This window comes from Gasterosteus aculeatus, chromosome 11 (assembly GCF_964276395.1).
Source record: "Gasterosteus aculeatus chromosome 11, fGasAcu3.hap1.1, whole genome shotgun sequence".
Classification (NCBI taxonomy): domain Eukaryota; kingdom Metazoa; phylum Chordata; class Actinopteri; order Perciformes; family Gasterosteidae; genus Gasterosteus; species Gasterosteus aculeatus.
The window spans coordinates 2,906,570-2,928,597 of record NC_135699.1 but is presented as its reverse complement, the minus strand read 5'-3'; the positions used below and the strand labels follow the sequence as shown (position 1 = coordinate 2,928,597).

The 22,028-nt window shown below is 45.0% G+C and overlaps 1 protein-coding gene and 1 long non-coding RNA gene across 2 annotated transcripts; one reads left to right on the top strand and one right to left on the bottom strand.

Moving 5' to 3' along the window:
* Positions 1-773: 773 nt before the first annotated feature.
* On the bottom strand, positions 774-1,984 carry LOC144384604 (uncharacterized). The gene is made up of 2 exons (XR_013451405.1): positions 1,860-1,984; positions 774-973 (listed from the first exon to the last, which is right to left on the bottom strand). It is a non-coding gene; the product is annotated as an uncharacterized LOC144384604 (long non-coding RNA).
* LOC120827752 (homeobox protein Hox-B7a-like) lies at positions 1,231-20,235 on the top strand. The gene is made up of 2 exons (XM_078084422.1): positions 1,231-2,400; positions 18,776-20,235. The coding sequence occupies exons 1-2, from the start codon at positions 1,869-1,871 to the stop codon at positions 19,045-19,047; spliced, it is 804 nt and encodes a 267-aa protein (XP_077940548.1). The 5' UTR covers positions 1,231-1,868; the 3' UTR covers positions 19,048-20,235.
* Positions 20,236-22,028: the final 1,793 nt, after the last annotated feature.

The window sequence follows — 22,028 nt, the reverse complement described above, 5'->3', positions numbered from 1 at the left end:
CTCTTTGGCTGTTGGCTGGTAACACAGAAGATATTGGGAGTATATAATCAAATCAACAAATAGTTGTCTCGTCAATTTGGGAACAGACGTTTTGTTCCGCGTGGGGAGCGATAGAAAGTCAATATTTTATGGGATATTGACTTGCAGAATGCACAAAAATACGGATTGCCCTCATAATTGAATGTCCATTGAAATTATAACAGGGTGCCATCTAAAGGTCAATATTGTGGCCCAGTGGCCTTCCTGTGTGGAGTCTGCATGTTCTCCCCCGTCTGTGTGGGTTCTCTCCGGGTACCCTGCCTTCCTCCCCCAGTCCACAGACATGCTCTGGGGATCAGGTTAATTGGGGACTCTAAATTGCCCATAGGTGTGGATGTGAGTGTGAATGGTTGTCTCTGTGTTTGGCTGGCGACGAATTCAGGGTGTACCCTTTCTCTTGCGCGAAGTTGGCTTGGATAGACACCCGTGACCCTGTGTGCATGATGGAATGGAAGATGGATGGCTGCATTGTCAGGATATAGTTCAAAATCGCATGAATTCTGTAATCCAATAACCCCAGTGGCGTGCGTCATCAATAGATACAAGATACATGTGTCCCTTTATGTTGGACATACTCTCACACACACACATACTACAGGAGAATGCATGGAATATAGAACCACCAGTGTTCATTGGATCTACCTGTACTAAGAGGTTTCCAATTAGTTTGGGAGATGTTACAGCTTGAATTTGCCCACCGCAAGCGAAAACGCCCAGGATGTTCCACACAGTTCTGGACAAACACATACTTTAATTGGTTCACATGTTTCCTATTGTACGCCGGACCATGGCCGGTTAAACATTACAGTCACAGTCAGAGATTGCATCCCCCTGAACCTGCATTGGCTGGGAGAGGTCAACATCCACGGGCACAAGCTTGGCCTGGTGATTTTTCTTCTCCGCCGCCGGCGCTGGGTGCGGTGCTAAAGCGGACCTGAAATCAAAAGGAAAGCGGCAGGTTATTTTGAACCACTGCCAATTACCAAATCATTTTCCTCTTGTTTTTCTATTGCGAAATGTATAATGTTCGAGATGATAAAGCTTGAGACATTCAAGCTGTGTTTGCCAATCTCACTGCTCTACTTACCCAAGATATGCCTCAGTATTGTTTACCCGACTTAAAACGTCAGTAGCGACACAATGTACGGCAGGTAAAACAGAGGATCTCTTTTTCTTCCATGTATGGTCTCCACAAAGTGGGCTAAGACGACGCTTGTGGAAAGACGAAAAATCCACCTGGTCTTTACGTCTTTCTCGGTAATTTTACGCACGTGCGGTCGTGTGCGCAGCCATTAACTCCAAGTATATATCAATATTATTATTACGCCGAACGCCGTCGTGCGCTCATTTTCAGGTTTTGTTCTTATTTTGCGCACGACTTCACCCGTTGTCCAACTCAGCGAGCAGGACAGAAAGATTTAAGTGTGCACTCGAAGTTTGTCATGACAAAAGGCTGAGGGTGCACCTTCAGCCTTTTTATCCCGGTGCTCTATATGCGCCCGGTAATTCAGAGCTGTTGAGAGCACGTTCAGGGCTGCTGCGTATTGATTCTCATATAGATCGGATTTGTATCTTGTGTGTGTGTGTGGTCACTTCTAATTTCTACCGCTCTAATTGCTTAGGGAAACCCCGTCAGCCATTGGGCATTAACGTCACATGGACACGCAGTCACATGGTATGTTAGGCATGGAGGCAGGGAAGGAGCAGAATGGGTGGGGTGCATTTTTTTCTGTAAATGTAGACAGTAATGCCGCGCCGATAATTCACGGTGCCTCGTAAAAAATAGTGGACTTAAAAAGCGCCCCGGGCGTACAAATCACCGGCGTCAAATGATGAGTTCGCTTGACTTCACCATTTCGCTGTTTTCCAAATACCAGCTAGCCGCCACGAGCTGCTCCACTGTTCCATTCGCAGATCCTTCAACTTCTCCTTCCCCGACTTCCCCTGCTGGTCCGGCTGTTTCGTCTTCGTGCGCCTTCTTGTCGAGCGGGCACCACCCCCCTGCCTCTTCTGGGAGAGGCGGCCCTTTCCCTCACTCCACCATTTCTTCATCTCTTTCCCCATCTTCCGTACCCTCCCATTCTTCCTCGTCGCCCGGTTTGTCTCTTTCGGGACTGAACCGAGGCGGCAGAATCGCGCAGGCCAGCGCGCATCCTTCCAACCACACCGAGGAACGCGCAGCCGGGCCACCGAGTTTCCACACGCAGGGATGCACCGCGGAGCGGTTCCCCGATTGGCCTCAGCTCTGCCGGCCGGCCGAGCTCTCTGAGCCAGCCTGTAGGAGGCAGAGTTCCCCAGAGCAGCCGCGGCGCCAGTTAAACGAGGAAGAGCCACGGATTTACCCTTGGATGCGACGCTCTGGTGAGGAGAGGGAGGGAGGGAAGGGATATGAATAGAAAGAGTGATGAGATCGTTTTGAGGCCTCACAGGTGAGTTAGAGTTGTGGGAATCAAGAAAGGGTGAGGGCATGGTTGAAAGTGGTGTGTGTGTGTGTGCGTGTGTGTGTGTGTGTGTGTGTAAGAAAGAGAGAGAAAGGAGGTTTTATTAGTGCGACCAAATAATTATGCTAAATAGGCCGGTTGCGCAGCGGCCACAACGAGTAGTTGAACTATTGCCCTGTCTCTGTCCCTTTATTTCTTTTTTACAGCCTCTCTCTCCCTCTCTCTCCCCCCCCTCTCTCTCTCTCTCTCTCTCTCTCCCCCTCTCTTTTCAGATTGTCTATGGCTCTGCTAACTCCACGAAACCAGGATTTAAGACTCGGTGAATATTCATTTGGTGGCATTGTGTTTGAGGGGGCAGAAGGGATATTACCCCGAATCGTTTGAAGAAAGTCTCACATGCGTCCCAGATTTTCAGGGTCTGGCTCCTACTCCAGCCCGATCGCCTTGTGTTGTTTTGTTACCTTATCTGGCACCTCTATAAAGCCCATTGTGTCATTGTAACGTCGCCCACAATCCGACAAAAAAAACGGTAAAAACTATAAATCGGTAGATGGGTTTGATCTCTGAATGCCTGCCCCCTTTGTGCTACAGCAGCGGGCTGGATGCTGACTGGACGCTTGGCCTCGAACTGCAACAAAAACTACAAACACACGCGCACACACACACATGCTGACAGAATACTTTCACACGTTAAAATCGTGATTGACATCGCATAACGAAAATGTTCTTCTCTCTAAACAGCAGCGTGAAAAGATCGCAACAATTCATTTGGTGCACCATATGAAGCATGCATGTTTTGATGTAGAATTGGAATTGTCTTGGGGTAGTTCGGTCCATTTGCTCAACATCTTAAAGGTAATCAGGCATCTTTTTCATTTCAGGCTTGTTGGTTGTTCTCTCCTCCACGCAGGCTCTTGAATGATGCAGGTTTCTTCCTTAAAAGGGGCCCCACTGGACCCATCCTCGCCTCCGCTGCAGGCTTCATCATTTATTGCAATCACTGCCCATCCTTGAGTCCCACTGCCCTGAGTTTGGGTGTGTTGTGTGTGTGTGTGTGTGTGTGTGTGTGTGTGTGTGTGTGTGTGTGTGTGTTTTCACAAAGTGTAATCGCTCCTTGTTTTTGATTGACAGAGAATTTTAACTCGAGCTTGAGCGCGAACAAATCACTATTACCAATGCACACGGGCATGCACATACACGCACACGCCTGGCCATGCAATACAAGAGGATGTGGCTCACAGATAAGCACAAACACTTATGCACTCTCAATCAAACACGCTTCCCCGCTGCTGACACTCAGTCAGCCACACATAGTGGCCGCTGCCTTCAATAAACTGTGGCACGCTCACGATCACGCGCAGACGCGTCATGCTGTGTACGCGGTACATTTTTTATTTTCTGGTATTCCTTCTCAGCAGAAGAAGCTCCCTTGACCATATATTTTGTTAAGGGTTGCGGAAGCTCTCGAGGGAGGCCTCAATCCATTGTTCTCGTCCCGGCCGAGACGAGGACACGAATGAGTCAAATCGTTTAAATTCAAAAATCAAAAAGTATTTAATGACTAAACAACATAATAGGGATTACAATTACAAAGTGAAATACTAAGCGAACAGTGGAATATTTCGCGAAATAGAGAATTCCCTGAGCAAGTCTAAAGTGACTTATCAACGCGGCTGCAGGAGAAGATCTAACAGTCTTTTCCCCGCTTTGGTCCTTTGAAAACTCTTGAGGTGTGTCTTCTTTGGTGCATTTGAATGTCATTGGCCTCTTCTCCAAAGGGTCACCTCCTCCATTGTCCCTTCCACGTCGAGGTGTGAAGCTGCAGCCGTAACCTGAAACCTCTCTGACCTAGCTGTCCCTCACATTCCAATGCACTCAATACTGATAAAGTGGCTTTATGCCTCAATGAGTGAACCCAACAAAGCATTCATCGTTTAAGTCTTCATCTTATAACTAGTACACTTTAATTACAACAACCCATCATTAATGATCCTCGTTCATCACACTTCATCATAAAATCTAGAACAGTTCATGTGGTTCAATTCGCAAGACATTTGCCTCAGTCGGCTGCCTTGCAATAAGTTGTTCATTTTATTACCTGACAGGAGAAAAAACTCCCAAAAAACCCTTTTTGGGGAGAAAATTGGGAGAAATCCATAAAGAACGGCAATTGGCATCCGTTCCCAGGTTTTAACATCACATTGTAACAGAATGTAAATGTGTAGTGTGTTTCTACGTTAAAAGACTATAAACTGTGTTTGATTCACATTGTATTCACTTCATCTAACATGTTAATGTAGTAACTAATCTAACATCACACAAACTACAATTCTATCACTAAACATCATTACACGTACTACAAATTCTATGACTAGACATTCACTTCTACTTAAAACCCCAACAATTCCCTCCTTGCTTACAGTTCACTGTGAGCATCACTTGAATAACCCCTCGACCCAACATCACACGGACGTATCCGCCAACAGTGACTGTCCTTCTTCAGCATCTAGTTGCAATTGATTTCCCTGTATGCTAGTCTCTCTAAGGGCAGTGTCAATCAATCTCTGCAGGAGTCCTCGAATGCAGGGAATGCAGCAGCAACCGCAGAGCACTAGAATCATGGTGAGAACACAAAGAGTAGTTAAAATGGACAAGATTGCATTTTTCCATTTACCAAACATACCATCCATCCACGTGGTGAATGGATCTGCAATCCCTGAATTCTCTCCCAGCTCCTGGCTCAGAGCTGTCAATCCCGCCAGTGCTTTGGACACCGATCCGTCAGGCGCTGTATTATTGGGAATGAAAGTACAACAGGCAGATCCAAACATTCTACAGACTCCTCCCTTCTCTGCCAAGATCATGTCCAGTGCCATTCTATTTTGCCATGCCATCAAACTAGTCTTATCCAACTGCTCGTGGAGCCCTGTTATGGCATCCCGGGTGAAATTTATGAATCGCTGCTGGTTGTAGTATATGTAATTAATCCAGTCTACATTTTTATTGATTGTCACCCACCAGAAGAAAAAGGATTCTATGCCGCTCGCAATTTGATTCCTGGCTTTAAACTCATCAGGCACCCCTCTGGGCACCCCAATGGCATCTAAGTACACATGACTATCAAATGAGCCCGCAGGACTAGTGGATCTCTTCGCTCTCCTGGCGACGTGAGGATGTGGTGAAATCAAGTCTTGAAATGTGGTCTCCTTCACTGGAAAGACATAGAATGGCATGATAAGCTGCACTAATGCACAAGTACCCGTCCAATTAGCTGGCAGCGTTGGATAAATAACCTTAGTTCCACACCACCACCAGAGGTCGGCTCTGGAAATCGTCTGATTCAACACACTTGAATATCGAGTGACATTAGCAAACTGAACTGTAGTACAGTTTACTCCTGCAATGTCACCTACTTTTATCCCTCCCGTTATCTCTGATACTATGCAATCAAATGTACCATCTGGAACCATAAATTGAGGTGGCGTGCTCAAGGTAGCTGGCGGGTAATCCCATTGGAACTCTAAACAAGTATGGTGGACAGGCTGAGTCTGCAGGACAAAGAGCTCCAGTATACATTTGAATATAGGGCTTATTGGTCTGAATCTGGAGCGTACAGGAGTGGGCATAGGCCTAGGTTGAGAACACACTATACAATCTGTACTGTGCATGTTTGTAGCAGTATACTGTACCCATTGGAGCCATAGATTAGACTCCGAGAATCCAGTTTCCCGTCTTACCACACCTTCCCAAGAAGTGTCAGCTTCAGCTCCAACCTGATCAGCAGTGGATTCCTGTTTGTTAGCAGAGGGTTTAACAACAATCTTAAACAACCCTTGTGGGCTTTCAATATCGTATGTCCCTCCTTTCAACACGTATAGTCCACTGTCCCCCAATTCTGGATTTTTCAATGTGATTATTAGTGGATTGCACAACCCTCCCCCACATTTAGCCAAATCTGGATACCGGTTTTTCCGCATCGTTAAACGGGTTTGTAGCCCAGGTTTAGGACCAGTTTTGGATGACTTCCATCTACCAGTGTGTGCGAACTTCCATTCTGCCTCCTCGCAGTCACAGCCGTACTGCTCCACTGGCTTACCAAACCTGACTCCTGGTCCACATTGGTTGGTGGTGGAACACAAGTATTGGTCCGACCTCCAAAACCTGAGGTCTTGGACACCGCAGGCTGCAATATCACAATAATCAAACTGAACAGATGCAGTTATATTTTCCTTGAATGTCAACGTGAGAGCAATTGCTGCTTGGATGTTAGGTGGTAAGGAAACATCTTGTCGACTGGGATTGGATAGATCACTTACAGACGTCATGTCATCGTCACCTGTGTGAACAGCTGCACTTCCCCGAGCTGTACTTGAACCCCCTACTACCAAAGAAATTAAATAGACAATGAGCACTGACTTGCTTGTTCCCCCCACTAACTGATACTTACGCTGTGGGCGAGACATTTTCTGCTGCTTTGTCCCCTCCTGCGTCTTTTGGCCCTGAATTAACTTGCCTGGTATTTAATCGGGTCTCCGCAAGGGTCTGGCTTGGAGCCTTAGCAGGTGCACAATGTGTGAGATGATGCCAAGTGGCTCCCGCTTTACCTTTCACCTTTACCGAGTGTGACGTTGCCAATACTACCTCCCATGGACCGGTCCACCTTGGATCACTCCACTTGCGTTTATGGGCCTTAATCCACACCCAGCTTCCTGGCGGTATGACTGGAACCTGCTTCCCTTGGCTGGCGGCTGTCTCTGCGTTCGTCACCTGTGAAAACAAAGCTTGGCACATCTTACTTAGCGCTCTAGTATACTCTTCAATCTCTAGTTTCAGCAAATCCAGACTAGGTCCATGGCTACTGGACCTCGGCGGACCTGACATAGGTCGCCCAGTGAGTATTTCATGCGGTGTTAAATGAGTGCTATTGTGCTCAGTGTTTCTCATAGACATCAATGCCAATGGAAGGGCGTCAGGCCATTTTAGGGACGTGCCGTGACAGATCTTAGCAATTTTCCTCTTGAGTGTTTGATTGGCTCGCTCCACAATCCCCTGTGACCCTGGATGATAAACTGAACCATACCTGTGTTGGATTCCTAAACACTTTTCGACACCAGCTAAGTGTACATTCGTAAAGTGTGAACCGTTGTCCGAGTGAATAACTTTCGGTAGCCCATACCTGGGAATCAGCTCATTCTTGAGCCACTTCACCACTGTAGCACCATCTTCCTTCCGGCAAGGAATTGCTTCTACCCACCGTGAAAACCGATCCACCATCACCAACATGTAACGTAGCCCGCGCACTCTGTTATCCATTCCCATATCTGTATAATCAATGCAAATCTCCTGAAATGGGGCAGGGGGCACCGGGTACCTCCCCATCGGACACCTATATACAGGTTTGTTGTTAAAGCCATTACAGGATACACAGTCTGTAACAAAGTTTTCCACCATCTCTTTGGCAAACGGATGCCACCAAATCTTCTCCAGTGCTGCACATGTTCGCTTTTTAGACTCATGCGTCAGACCATGCGCTTCGATCATCAACATGTGCATTAGCTCAGAAGGAGCTACTATCCGTCCATCATGAGACCTCCACAAACCATCTTTGCAGGTTGCTCCATGAGCCACCCACTGAGAGTGTTCATACACTCCAGCCTTCTCCTGCATCACTATCAGGTCACTCTCCGTCGGGGCAGGCTGCGGCTCACTCTGATCACTTACCAACATCTGCTTTTCACCGCCAATATATCCACCAGCCTTCTTAGCTGCGAGGTCGGCAGCGTCGTTACCTTTAGCTTCCAGCCCACCCTCCTTGGAGTGGCCTCTGCACTTTATCACTGAAACTTGTGTTGGCCCCATCACAGAATCCAACAGATCCTTCAATGCAGCATGATGCTTCACCAAAGCTCCCGAACTGGTCATAAACCCTCTTCTCAGCCACTGAGGTCCATCCACATGCACTGCACCGTGGGCGTAAGCCGAATCAGTGTAAACGTTTACCTTCTTCCCCACAGCTAATTGAAGTGCTCGCGTCAGTGCCACCACTTCTGCTAACTGAGCCGAAGCAGGCTGCGGAATAACAGCCGCCTCTAACTCCACCAAGGTTCCATCAGGAAGCCGTTCCACCACTGCATATGAAGCTATGTTCCCTGTTGGACCCCTATAACAACAACCATCACAGAAAAGTGTCATATCTGCATCCTGCAATCTGTCTCCTCCCAAGTCTAATCTTACCTTCGTCTCCTTCCTAGCTACTTCTGCACAGTCATGACCACCCTCAGTAGGTGGCAATCCAGATGTCATATTCACACCTTCTGATGTGAAAGAGAGATGGGGCTGGGTCAATATGCCAGATATCCTAGCCCCTCTCATAGCTGTCAAAGTGAAAGCTTGTGTGTCTAGATACGCTACAACACCGTGGTCTGTGTGGACCTTCAAAGGATGACACATTACCAAGTATGCAGTCTTCTGTACCGCTCGAGCTATTGCTGCCAAATGTCTGGTGCAGCCTACTTGTCCTAGTTCTATGGGATCTAATTTAGAACTGTGATAGGCCAAAACCGCTCTCCCCTCTCTCCTCATCTGATACAACACTGCATTTACTACCCCCTGTTTTTCTCCTACATCTAAGTGGAAATCTGATTCATAATCTGGGGAAGCTAAAGCAGCTGCATGAGCCAAACTTTGCTTAGTTTGAATGAAAGCTTCTTCTCCTTCCACAGTCCAGATCAGCTCTGCCTTCAGATTCCTGTTTCCAACTTTTGCCAACATATTTCGGAGTGGCTGGGTGAGATTCACATAGTCTGGCACGTAGTTCCGGCTGTAGCCAGCAAGTCCCAGAAATCCAAGCATCTCTTGAACGGTTTTGGGTTTGGCATAGGTCAAAGCTGCAGATTTCTGCTCTGGTGAGATCTTCTTCTTGTTCCCAGATAGCACTCTTCCCAGGAATGATACTTGTCGTCTTGCAATTTGTGTCTTTTCTCTCTTGACCTTGTAGCCGCATTCCGCTATTTTCTTCAACACCGCTTCAGTTGCTGCTAAGCAGCTCTCCGCTGAGGGAGCTGCCAACAACAAGTCATCTACGTACTGTATTAAAACTACTCCTTGTGGTAGCAGAAGGTCTTTCAAATCTTCTTTCAATGCTGCATTAAATAAGCCGGGGCTATCTTTGTATCCCTGAGGCATTCTGTTGTAAGTGAATCTCTCTCCCTGGAATGTAAATGCAAACATGTCTTGACTTGAGGGATGAAGTGGCAGGCAAAAGAATGCGTTCGCTAAATCTAATACAGTGAAGTATTGGTGTTCTGGGCTTATCGTTTGTAATGCTACATAAGGGTTTGGCACTGCAATGCCTTTCGTCTTCGTGGCTTGATTTACTGCTCTTAGGTCATGCACCATTCTCCATCCTCTTCCTCCAGCTTTGGGTACAGGGAGTATGGGCGTGTTCCAATGAGACTCCGCTGGTCGTAGCACTCCTGCTTCCAGTAGGCCAGCGATAGTGGCTGATATTCCTTCCACAGCATCCTCTTTCAGTCGGTACTGCGGCTTCCATACAGGGGGCTGACCTGCATTCTTTTCAACATGCACTGAATGATGATGAGTGCAGCCGACATCCCAATCTCCTTTCGCCCATAGGTGTTCTGGCATTTGGTTGAGCAGCTCCTCTGTTGCTGGATGATCAGACAACTCTCTCCCATGCTGTCGTTCCAGCTCTTGCTTCTCCAGTATGCTGTTTTCTCTGCTGCAATGTGCTATTCTCCACAATGTTTTGTCTGGGCTGTAATGAAGCAGTGGGGAGTCTGTTGGACACCAGGATGTTACTTTTTTGGCTCTCTTCATCATTGGCCCCAGGGAGCGAGCCTCATGACCTGCTGCTATCGCCAGCGTCACATGAGGTTCACTGTCATGACTTAGCTCATACCACTGTGCTTGAGTTTCGGTGAGCTCACAGTGTGCTGCAACTCCCTCCGTGCCCACATAAATGTCAGTGACCCTAATCGGCTCCTGAACGCCTTCTCTCTCTTGCTCCCAGGCCTCTGTGTACTCTTCATCAGGTGTTCTCAGGTAATTATATGTGCAATGGGGTGGATCAATTGGTGGACCATATGCTCCTTGGCTATTGATCCATGGCTTCCAGTCTTGATATGTTCTATTGATTGACGGCTGTTCTTTGTCTCCCGGTAACAGCCTAGTCCAGAAAACTTGTGTCTTTTCTTCCGTTTCCTCTGGGCTTACCATCAAGAGAATCCTTTCTCCTGACGTAAACTGTGGAGTGAGTGGTTGGCCTTTAAACGTGATTCTGAGGCCATCGGCTGAACACCTGATTTCCGCTCCAACTTTTGTCATTAGATCTCTCCCCATCAAGTTGACAGGACATTTAGGGGAATACAGGAACTGGTGGAACAGGCGTTGTCTTCCCAATATGGTCTCCAATGGTTTTGTGTATCGTTGTACCTCTTTCTTTCCCGAATATCCAACCGTTCTCAGTGTTTTCTCTGAGAGTGGGGGCACCTTCCCATTTAGGTTACGTAAGCATGAGGCTGCTGCGCCGGAGTCCACCATCATCTCAACTTCAACTCCAGACACAGTACAGGTCACCATTGGTTCTGCCTGAGTCCTGTAAACCACACATGCTTCTGGATCTTCCGGGCTTCGTCAGTACTGACCGTATTGGTCGGCACCATACTCTATTTCCCTTGGCACAAGTGACATCTGTTGTTGTGGTGGCTGCATTTGTGGAGGTGGAGGCTGGGGTGGGCCCATCCCCTGCGGCTGCCTGGGCTGCATTGGGTAGGGAAACCTACCTGGAGGAGCAATGAACCGTGGGTTCCCTTCATATTTCACTGGACATGTTCTTGCCCAATGTCCCACCTGCCCACATATATGACAAGCATCACTCCCATTTCCTCCTTGGTAGTATCCACTCCCTCTGTTGTACTCACGCCCTCTGCCTCTGCCTCTGTTGTACTGTGGCTGCTGATATCCTCTCCATTGGTTTCTCACTGCTGGCCCTGCAGCTGGATATGTGACTTCAGGAGGAACAGCGTATTGAGGCTGTTCATCACTCACCGGCAATTGTTTTTTGGCTCGCTTTTTCCTGTTTACTTCATCGTCTACACCGGCCAGTTGAACCTTCACTAGCCGCTGCGCCATTTTGTCTACTTCTTCCTTACCCTTTTTCTCCGCAGCTCGATGTATCTTATAGAAGTGGGTCAGATGATCCTTCCAGGTGGTGTCATCCATGTTGTCCAGTCCCACTACTCCCTCTAGTGCTGTCTGTACAGCCTCGGGCAAGCCTTGCTGCACCGTGTGCCGCCAGATCACAGCGGTAGGTCTGTTGTTGTCATGTCTTTCACCTGTCGCCAGGCGCCATTCTGTTTCGGCTCTCCGCACATACTGGAAAATCTCCTCTCCGGGCTTCATCTCCAATGTGGCTAGGACTGTCATGCTCATCTTTGTGGGCCAAACTGTTCGCATCGCTTCCCAGAAAGCTCCTCTGAGACCGTCGAATGGATCATCATCTTCTAAGTCTGTTGTGCCTGATCTTACTTCCAAGGCTCTCAAATTGACAGTTCCCTCCAGACGGGCTACTAAAGCTCGCACATCACCAAGCGCCAATTTATCTGCCGTCGTTTGTGTTTCAAAGGTCAAGATCCATGGGTTAGCTCCTTCTCCCAATGGCGGCAACGCCTTCTCCAGAGCTTCCATGTCCCGATGGCCCCAGGGCACAAACTCCCTCTGACCGTTGGCTTTTCTCAGAAGTGGACACTGTGTGACAGGGGAGGCTGCAGGCAGCTCACTTCTTACCGGGAGAATGTAGTCTGCATAGCGGTGTGGAGTCGTCTTTGTCCTAGTAGAGCGTCTACGGGGAGGATGTCCTCCCACAGCACCTTCTTCTCTGCTGCCATCTTCCTGGGCTCTAGATCCACTTGTTGTGACATGCAGGAATCCACTTGTCACAATCAGCTCCTCCTCCTCGCCCTGGTTTCGTGAATCTGCGTGGTCAGAACGGCTTTCCTCCTCTCCTCCTACTTCATCCAGCGTGTGCATCGTTTTTGCACCCGTGAAGTACCTACCTCCCGAGTCTTCTTCGTCACTTTCCACGTCCACTGTTCCTCCTCTCACGCGGTACACAGGTGCTTGAATACTCGGCTTCACCAGGGGAATTTTGGAGGTTGTTTTCTTATATGGCGGCGGAAGACTTGGCCTCTCCTGAGGAGCTGGCTCCACGCCTGGGTACAGTCGAGGGACGGTATTGGAGCTGGGACTGAGGGGGGCGGTGGGTTGACTGGGCTTGCTTTTTACTTCTTCATCCTCCTCCTCTGGGAGTCCCACAGCAGATTTAGGGGTGGTTGGGTCGACTGCCTTCCAATAGGCAAGCAGCCGCTTGGTGCGGGCACACCTCTTCTCCTCTTTGTCTAGAGTTTTTCTTCTACTCAATCTACCCACACGGCCTGCTCCTATATAAGCCGTAGTGGCTTGATTTTTCGCTTTTACAGTCTCCCTCCACACCTTACGCCTGTCTTCAACTGCTGGCGGCGACACCGTGGGAAACCATCCCTTCTCCTGCCATCTTTTCAAATACCGCTGCATCCTACTCCACTCCCTCTCTCTCTCTCCAGGCTCCATCTGATCCTCCATCCGCTCTCTGGCCCTACCCAGCAATTCTTGAGTCGTAAGCGTAGCCATCTTACAACCTGAAACACTCCAATCAACCGCTAAGCTGTCCCTTCTGTCCTAGGTGTTACTCTGTCACTAAATGCAAGAAAAACCCAAACTAAGTCACCCCTAACAACTGTCCGAGGAAATGTCAAATTAAACTATCAACTGGAATCGTCACAGTAAAAACAAATAACCAAATCTAAAAAGTAAGGAGGGCAATTTACAACATCAAATCAGTCCAATAACTGCTGTGTAATTACTAAAATTATCCTGTTAGATCACTAAGTTAAATCAACTTATCAGTACCTCTCACCAAAAAATCAAATCAATCACGAAAACAGTATAAATGAGTATAATCAATGGTCAAAGCCCGAAGACTATGGTTACAATTAAACAGAGGAAAAAGAGGAAAATTAACTTTATTTCAAATCAAAATTCAATCTTAATTCAGAATTCAAAAGTCTAAAAATTAAACTTTAATAAAATTAAACTTGATGCCTAAAAATGAATTAATCCAAATTATTAATCAAAGTTATAAAATTAATCAAAGTTATGATGATACAGTCAAACTGCCGGCAATATTAATCAGGAAGTAGAGCAGAAGCACTACCCCACAAATGCTGCAAGAGATTATCCTGCAATATAAACAATGATCCACCCCCAACCCAGAGACAATCCAAAACCAGTCAATCCGGAATCAGTCAAACATTAGGGATCGAAATCAAACAATTCATAACAGGTCCACAATAGCGCCACATCAAAATTAGCTCAATCTCCAATTTCAATCCAAAACAAATGCAGGACTATTACAAACCAAATTCAACGTAACAATACAGCACTTTACTATTTCAGTTAAACGTCAACACCAATCCAGATATCCGTCAAGTTATCTTATCGATCTTAACTCTATCCTAGTAAGCAAAGGCAAATGTGCATCAAAGTCAACGTCCGAACACGGCAAGTGAAGAAATTGAACTCCCCCTCTTGTAATTCCCTCTTACGCCCACCAGATGGCACACTCACGGGCTTTCCCCTCACGATGTGCACTTACTCCAACCACATGAGGCGCTGTTCAGCCGATAGCTGAAGATCGAACACAGAACTACCAAAGAGGAAGTGCCTCGACACTTCCGGTCATGGATCGTAAAACGCCGTGTGCCGGCGTAGCGAAGAACAATGGGCTCAAGCTAACTGCTAACCCACAACGTGGTCAAGCTATCAGCACCCCGCTAGCCCCGCTATTTCCCCAGTGGAATCACCAATGAGACCCCGTTAGCCGCTAGCACGGCAGCCCACGTGGTCCGGGTTGGACTACTCACCAACACCTTAATATGCTACGGTTTTACAACCCGACGCCGGAGATGATCAGTCTCCAGTTCGGATTCTATACATATATATACACTGTTAAACAATCACATACGCGTATTAAAAACATAATTTGGAACATCCATACATCAATCAAGCACATGCACCCCGCAACTCAAACACTCACGCACCACGTACTAACACTCACTCACACTCACACCACATGCAGATGTATATACACTATCATTTACACTAAAGCGCATATCCGCCACCCACCCCCTTCTAGACAACCTATATACCTAATTCATAGGATTTCTAGAGGGTGGAAAATGTTAAGCAGATCTTACCAGTCGCCGCTGGATTTCTCCTTTACTATAACCTCCACCAGTCGCCGCTGGATTACCTTAACCAGTCGCCGCTGGATTACTTAACCAGTCGCCGCTGGATTACCTTTAACCATAAACTCAACCAGTCGCCGCTGGATTTTCGCGTAAACCAATCCCGTAGAGCAAGCTCCCCCCCCCCAATCTATTAAATCCTGCAATACCTAATTGTGAAGGACTTTATGCACAGAGAGGGGAAATGAAGAGAAGAGTCTTCTCTAAAGACGCCGTAATTATTGTGGGAAACCTAGTGGACAACATGCGCATCGTCACACCTCATGCGAACCCCCTAACCAATCCCATACGGGTCTACTTCTATGATTTTATCCTGCTGGTCTTTATGTCTCAGCAGACCAGTTCGCCGCCTGGATTTTTCTAACGCTCTAAGTGTGTACCTGAACGCACCAAACGCGCGTGTTTGGAATTTCTAAAAGCCGGCTCCCATTCGCATTCACTTTGCAAAAGTATGTCCCCACTGTTATTCAATATCAGCTTATTATATTCACCCAAGTCATCAATGCACTAGCCTTTAGCCTTTAGCATCTAAGGCCTTGCCTCATGGCCGACTGCCAGCACCACTCTAAATTTTCCTAAGTCTACCTATCACAGATTCTATAAAAAAGGTTCTGTTTTACCTTGTGATTGTTGGTACCCCTGTGGTACTTGCAGTCGGACCTTTCAGCAACACCTTCCCCCAAACGAGAGCCCCACGTTGGGCGCCAACTGTTAAGGGTTGCGGAAGCTCTCGAGGGAGGCCTCAATCCATTGTTCTCGTCCCGGCCGAGACGAGGACACGAATGAGTCAAATCGTTTAAATTCAAAAATCAAAAAGTATTTAATGACTAAACAACATAATAGGGATTACAATTACAAAGTGAAATACTAAGCGAACAGTGGAATATTTCGCGAAATAGAGAATTCCCTGAGCAAGTCTAAAGTGACTTATCAACGCGGCTGCAGGAGAAGATCTAACAGTCTTTTCCCCGCTTTGGTCCTTTGAAAACTCTTGAGGTGTGTCTTCTTTGGTGCATTTGAATGTCATTGGCCTCTTCTCCAAAGGGTCACCTCCTCCATTGTCCCTTCCACGTCGAGGTGTGAAGCTGCAGCCGTAACCTGAAACCTCTCTGACCTAGCTGTCCCTCACATTCCAATGCACTCAATACTGATAAAGTGGCTTTATGCCTCAATGAGTGAACCCAACAAAGCATTCATCGTTTAAGTCTTCATCTTATAACTAGTACACTTTAATTACAACAACCCATCATTAATGATCCTCGTTCATCACACTTCATCATAAAATCTAGAACAGTTCATGTGGTTCAATTCGCAAGACATTTGCCTCAGTCGGCTGCCTTGCAATAAGTTGTTCATTTTATTACCTGACAGGAGAAAAAACTCCCAAAAAACCCTTTTTGGGGAGAAAATTGGGAGAAATCCATAAAGAACGGCAATTGGCATCCGTTCCCAGGTTTTAACATCACATTGTAACAGAATGTAAATGTGTAGTGTGTTTCTACGTTAAAAGACTATAAACTGTGTTTGATTCACATTGTATTCACTTCATCTAACATGTTAATGTAGTAACTAATCTAACATCACACAAACTACAATTCTATCACTAAACATCATTACACGTACTACAAATTCTATGACTAGACATTCACTTCTACTTAAAACCCCAACAATTTCCAGACATGTTAAATAAACAAATAATAAACGACACAAAGATTAAATAAAGTGGAAGTCGAAAAAAACACATCAAATTTTAATCTTTATTATCCCCTCAGACGTTGTTTTTAGTGCTTCATCGTATAGAGTTAAAGACACGGAATCCTGTGCACCCTGAACGCATCTGTCACACGGACATAAATGCACAATTACGAGTTGTGTACATCATGACATAAATTTATTTCCATTCTATTTACAAATGATTGGATAGTTTCTTTTTCTTATATTTAACTTTTTTAAATATATCAAACACGATTTGAATACACTCCCACGTTAACGTTTACAAAACGCTGCGTATTATTTGTATATTATAGTTATATTACAAATTCAGGGTATGGAATAAGCCTAACCTGAAGAAATCGCTTTTTATAATTTAATATCTATTGGATATGTTTTGCCATCTTCCCCTGTAGTTACAATGCATGTCATTTTAAAATGTCTTTTTCATGAATGTTGTACTTAGACTCATCCAGAAATCTTTAGCAATTACATTGTACAAACCCAGCTTCATTCCTCTCTATATTCTGGAGGTTTTTACAGCGGGGTTTGTTCAAATATAATTCACAGTGATTTATACAATGTTGTTTAACTAAAAACCTTGTACAAACAATAATTTTTTGATTGACCAAATTCACTATAAAACCCCTGACTCTAAAATGTCAGCAAAGTGACACGATAATTTCAACCTCCTTTATCTACGTCTGGTCTGGAAATGTATGCATTTAAAATGACACACTTTTAAACTCAAAACCCTTCCATAGTCAACTATACTTTCAGAAAAATCAATCCAAAACATGGTATATATTACTCCAAGTTTCGACACTTCACAAAACTTCGCATGACTTTGTATTTATCGTCATTGCTGCTCTCATCTGATGACTCACAATATGCTCCAGCACATATTTACGATTTCTCACTAAATAGCAGCAAACGCTGTTAAAGTACAGCAGCAGGGTGGTCTAACAGTTCCTGAAAGAGGTCCCCTAAAGACCCCAAAAATGTACAAACCAGCTGAATTTTATCTATTGAGACTGTGTGAAGACTTTCCAATTACATTCACAACTCAAAGCACAAGTTGGCACCGACCTCCTGAAGGTTTAGTGGACTGGAGGTTGAGGAGGTTTGCGTGGCCGGTGTTCGACCACCGAGAAGTGAAAATGTGACCCAGTTCCTCCTTAACCTTCAGGCGCTACGTGACCCCATGGGGACAGAAGGTCACAGGGCACATTTCACACGAGGAGCAGTTTTCGTTTTCTGCTTTTTGTCTCAAATCCAACATTCCTGCATTAGGAGTCTCAACAAGTAGAGAAAGTCAAAAAATGTCTGTATACTTTTTAAAAAGACATTGGTAAAAAATAACAATAAATAACTAAAACAAATAATAAAAGACAAATGAATATCAATAAAATATCGTTGACTCTATATTGTCCTCCAGTGCAGTTTAGGAGAAAAACAGGTTTTTCCTGTATCAAACCAAATTACTGACATAGAATTACATAACATGACAAGATACACACATATAAGATACTAGAAAGGAATACAGTTTATATAGTGTAATGACATGAAGGCAGGTAGTATAAATAACTGCGGTGGCCCCCCTTAAATTCCTCTTCAGATTATGAAGTGGAGTCCACTGCTTCGACCCACAGACAGCAGCTGAACCAACAAAGACCATCATTTAGTAACTGCTTTATGGTGTTTACAAAGCGCACAAGTCAAATGTGCTGCTCGTGGAGGTGACAACAAGCTGCAGCCAGGTTGTATGTGAGGAAAACAGTCCGTTCAAAGGTCATGAAGATGTTTTGTGAAGCAAAATGTATTGCAAATCCGTTTGGATGATGAAATGTTTTCTTGTTGTCTATTTATTACAAATTGAATGCAAAGCGATATGCTTTCAGATTTACTTCAAGTAAAATATTACAATCAGATCACTGATTCTGCTTTTTTTTCAAATAACGCCTTTAGAATTGTTTTCTTTTAGAAAATTAAAAAATATATAACAAATAACCGTTACCAAGAAGAAGAAAAAACGTACCAAGTGAGGATAACGAGTCTCAACTTATTTTTGTCACTTCCGATGTGATTTCCTGTCGGAAAAGGACTTCATGCTACAAAAAATACACAGCAAATTATTTCACTGACCCCAAAATAATTTTGTTCATGTCTGCAGCTATTCTTGATTAATCTGTGACCTTACTTGCATCCTAACGTGTGCAGGTACCGACAGAAGGCGCGGGAGGCAGACGTACACGCGCCACCAGACCCTCGAGCTGGAGAAGGAATTCCACTCCAGCCGGTACCTCACGCGCCAGCGGCGGATGGAGGTGGCGCACGCGGTCTGTCTGACGGAGCGGCAGATCAAGATCTGGTTCCAGAACCGGCGGATGAAGTGGAAGAAGGAGAATCGGGGGACGGACGGCAGCTCCCTGACGGCCGCATTACAGACGACTGGAGATGAGGAGGGCGCTGAGGAGGAGGAAGAGGAGTGATTTATTCTACCGGACACTTTAAACATATTTTCCTAAATAAACTAAACGTGTTCCTATTGAAGAAAGAGACCATTTTCTTTTTCGTCCTGTGTGTACATACTCATATTTAGAACGGAAATGTACTGATCTTGATGAACAGACGTATAGCGTTAATCTCTCGTGTCCGAGCTGCAGCAGAGAAACAGCAGCGCTCTGATACCCGCGGATCCACAGCTTGATGTCCACGGTGAGTGACTATGCGTGGATATGTTTAGTGCATCATCATCTCTAATGTCCTCCATTGAGGTGTTCTGAGATACAACAGAACAGCATATGTACCACTCTGATGTCAGTTACAAAACGCCACTTCCATGTGATGAGCTGTATTTTACACTCTGTAATTCTGTTGAAGTTATTGTGGTTTTAATGTTTTTTGTGGTGGCTCCTTTCTCCGATTCAGTTGTATTCCCTTTTCTTTCTTTATAGTCTGTGACCCATATTTGGGACTTGGTGTCATTGCTAAAGATATGACGTTTGCATGTCTGCTGCCAGTTTGAGCCATGAACGAATATGGTGTGATCATGTTTATTTTAAACATCAATTATCTTCACTTCACCTATTTGAGAAATAATAACGAAATAAAAGTTACAGTCGATCTGTCTGTAATCAAAAAAATAAGTCATGGCAATAGAATAATGTGTAGGCCATAGTTTCATCTGGTCATGCTTCTCTCTTCATGGTCCATCATTCAGAGTAAGTTTGAGACATATTTCAAGTTCTGCAGGAGGAATGTCAGATCAGCCATCTCCAAATAAAATGAAAAAAAAGAGAAATGAGGACACAGGTTAGTGTGAAAATATCTAAACCACGATCAGACACGTGTTCATGTTGATGGGAAAATAGTGTGTAACACCATATCCATAATGTGTTCTCATAGCGACTATTGTCACAACGCTAACAAACATGTTTGTTCATTCCCGGCCACGCATCACTTTGAACACACACAAGCACTGCAAGAGATAATAGTAATAATAGTTCCAATCCTCTTGGTTTCACTTTGAGGGTGTAATTATTTTTACACCACAGCAAAGATTGCCATGTAGTGCATATGTACATGTGATGTATATGTATAACATCTGCTAAATATGATTGCAATAAATATGATGTACTCATTATACGCTATCTTTTCACATAAACATACCGTAAAAACATCACTTGCTAGATGGTTTGTATTCGGGTGTGTACCTTTTTAAAATATACTCCACTAGATTATATCATACATGACACTTTTCTTTAGAAGCATTAGTATCAAACGCAGTAAATGCGGTGTTTTGCCCTCAGTAGAACGGGTTCCAGTTGTTGTGACACTGATGTATCACTGCGCAGCTGTAAACCGGACCCAATAGAGCTCGTATAGGAATGTGATTGCAGTTTGTGTTGCGATCATTGTATGCTTTCTTTTTGTAATAACATTTAAATCAATAGCCTATATGATACATGATCTCATAAGCAACAACGAGATACGTCGCGCTAATGCAAAGCTGGGCACGGGCACTGGCACTGGCAAGGGCAACCCCCCCCTCGGGCAGCCTCTTTTACATTACATTACAGGTCATTTAGCAGACGCTTTTATCCAAAGCGACTTACATTACACTTTAAACCCATGGCTTTTTCACATTTTTGCCTGCACTGAAAAAAGGGGGAAATGGGGGTTGTTCACTTAACAAATGAACAGTTCGTATACATAACACAATTGATTTATGTTCCTCCTCTAAACATATGTAAATCGTGTAGAATTCTTGTAATCTTCAGGGATGTTTAATTTTTATGTTTCAGTCATGTTATAAAGAAAGGAAGTTGTTATGTTTCATCTGGAAACTCCGCCCATTAGGAGCAGGTTTTTTAAGGGAAAACTTTGTGCGCCATTTCTTCAATCCAGTCGGAGGAATTCATCCGTCTGGACCATAAAAGTCTGGACAGCTTTTCACACGGTAAAGTTAATAACACTGTATCATTTATTAGTCAAAGACAGACGTAGTCCCGTTAGTCGCACAATTTTGACTAAACTGAGGTTTTTATCTGCCAGTATAACATCGAGCAGGAATTAGTCAATGTCAGTCAAAGTTAGCTAACGTTACCACTCGCTACATGGATAGTCAATGGTAATGCTAATGTTGCTACTCGCTAGCGTTAGCTAACGTTATGCTAAAGATAGTCCTGTTCGAGGCATTATTTTCGTCGAGCAGAGATTTTTAAATGACTAGCAAAAATGAGCAATGCAAAGGTTAGCTAATGTTTCTACTCGCGTTATGCTAGTGAGGGCAACTTGCTCATGTTTTCTAAACTAAAGCTGAGAAAAAGGTAATGTTAAACTGCTCGGTTATACCAGCATGGGAGTTTTTCGCGCGTCATTGACTTGGGCCCTGTCCACACGAACACGGGTATTTTTATAACAGTGACTTTTTTTACGCGGTTCGGCCTTCAGTCCACACGAAAAGGCAGTTTCAGGGCACAGAAACCGAACATTTTTGAAAACTCCGGCCAGGGTGAGCATTTTCAGAAACGACGGTTGCAGTGTTGTGTGGACAGTATAACCGTTTTTTTGCCTTGCGACGTCAGAGTGTACGCCTTTATCCGCTGTGTTTGACGTCAGAATGTGCGCCGCTAACTGCTTTGTTGACAATTCTGTGCAATGGCGGATGTAGCCCAAATCGTGCTTATAATAAGCTGTGCCGCTAACAGGGCTTCTAACATGTATACCGATACATGATCAGTTATATCACTATGCTGCCATGTTGTTTTGCCTAATGTATGCCTTGAACCTCAACTACCCTCCTGAACTTAAGTACTCGTTTGAAGTGCTCCAGAAGGTTGTGATGGAGCTGGACGGCAACACACTGTCAAAGAAAGCCCCGGCTCTCAAAAACAGACTCCATCAGTGAACTGTTGCCATTTGATGGCAAAATGGATACAACCGTTTCACCATCTTGTTTTGGAATATG

What these genes read in the sequence shown, in the direction of transcription:
- LOC120827752 (XM_078084422.1), top strand. Translation starts at nt 1,869, where the DNA reads ATGATGAGTTCGCTTGACTTCACCATTTCGCTGTTTTCCAAATACCAG. An exon ending in CCCTTGGATGCGACGCTCTG is followed by an intron (nt 2,401 to 18,775) that starts GTGAGGAGAGGG and finishes TAACGTGTGCAG; the next exon opens with GTACCGACAGAAGGCGCGGG.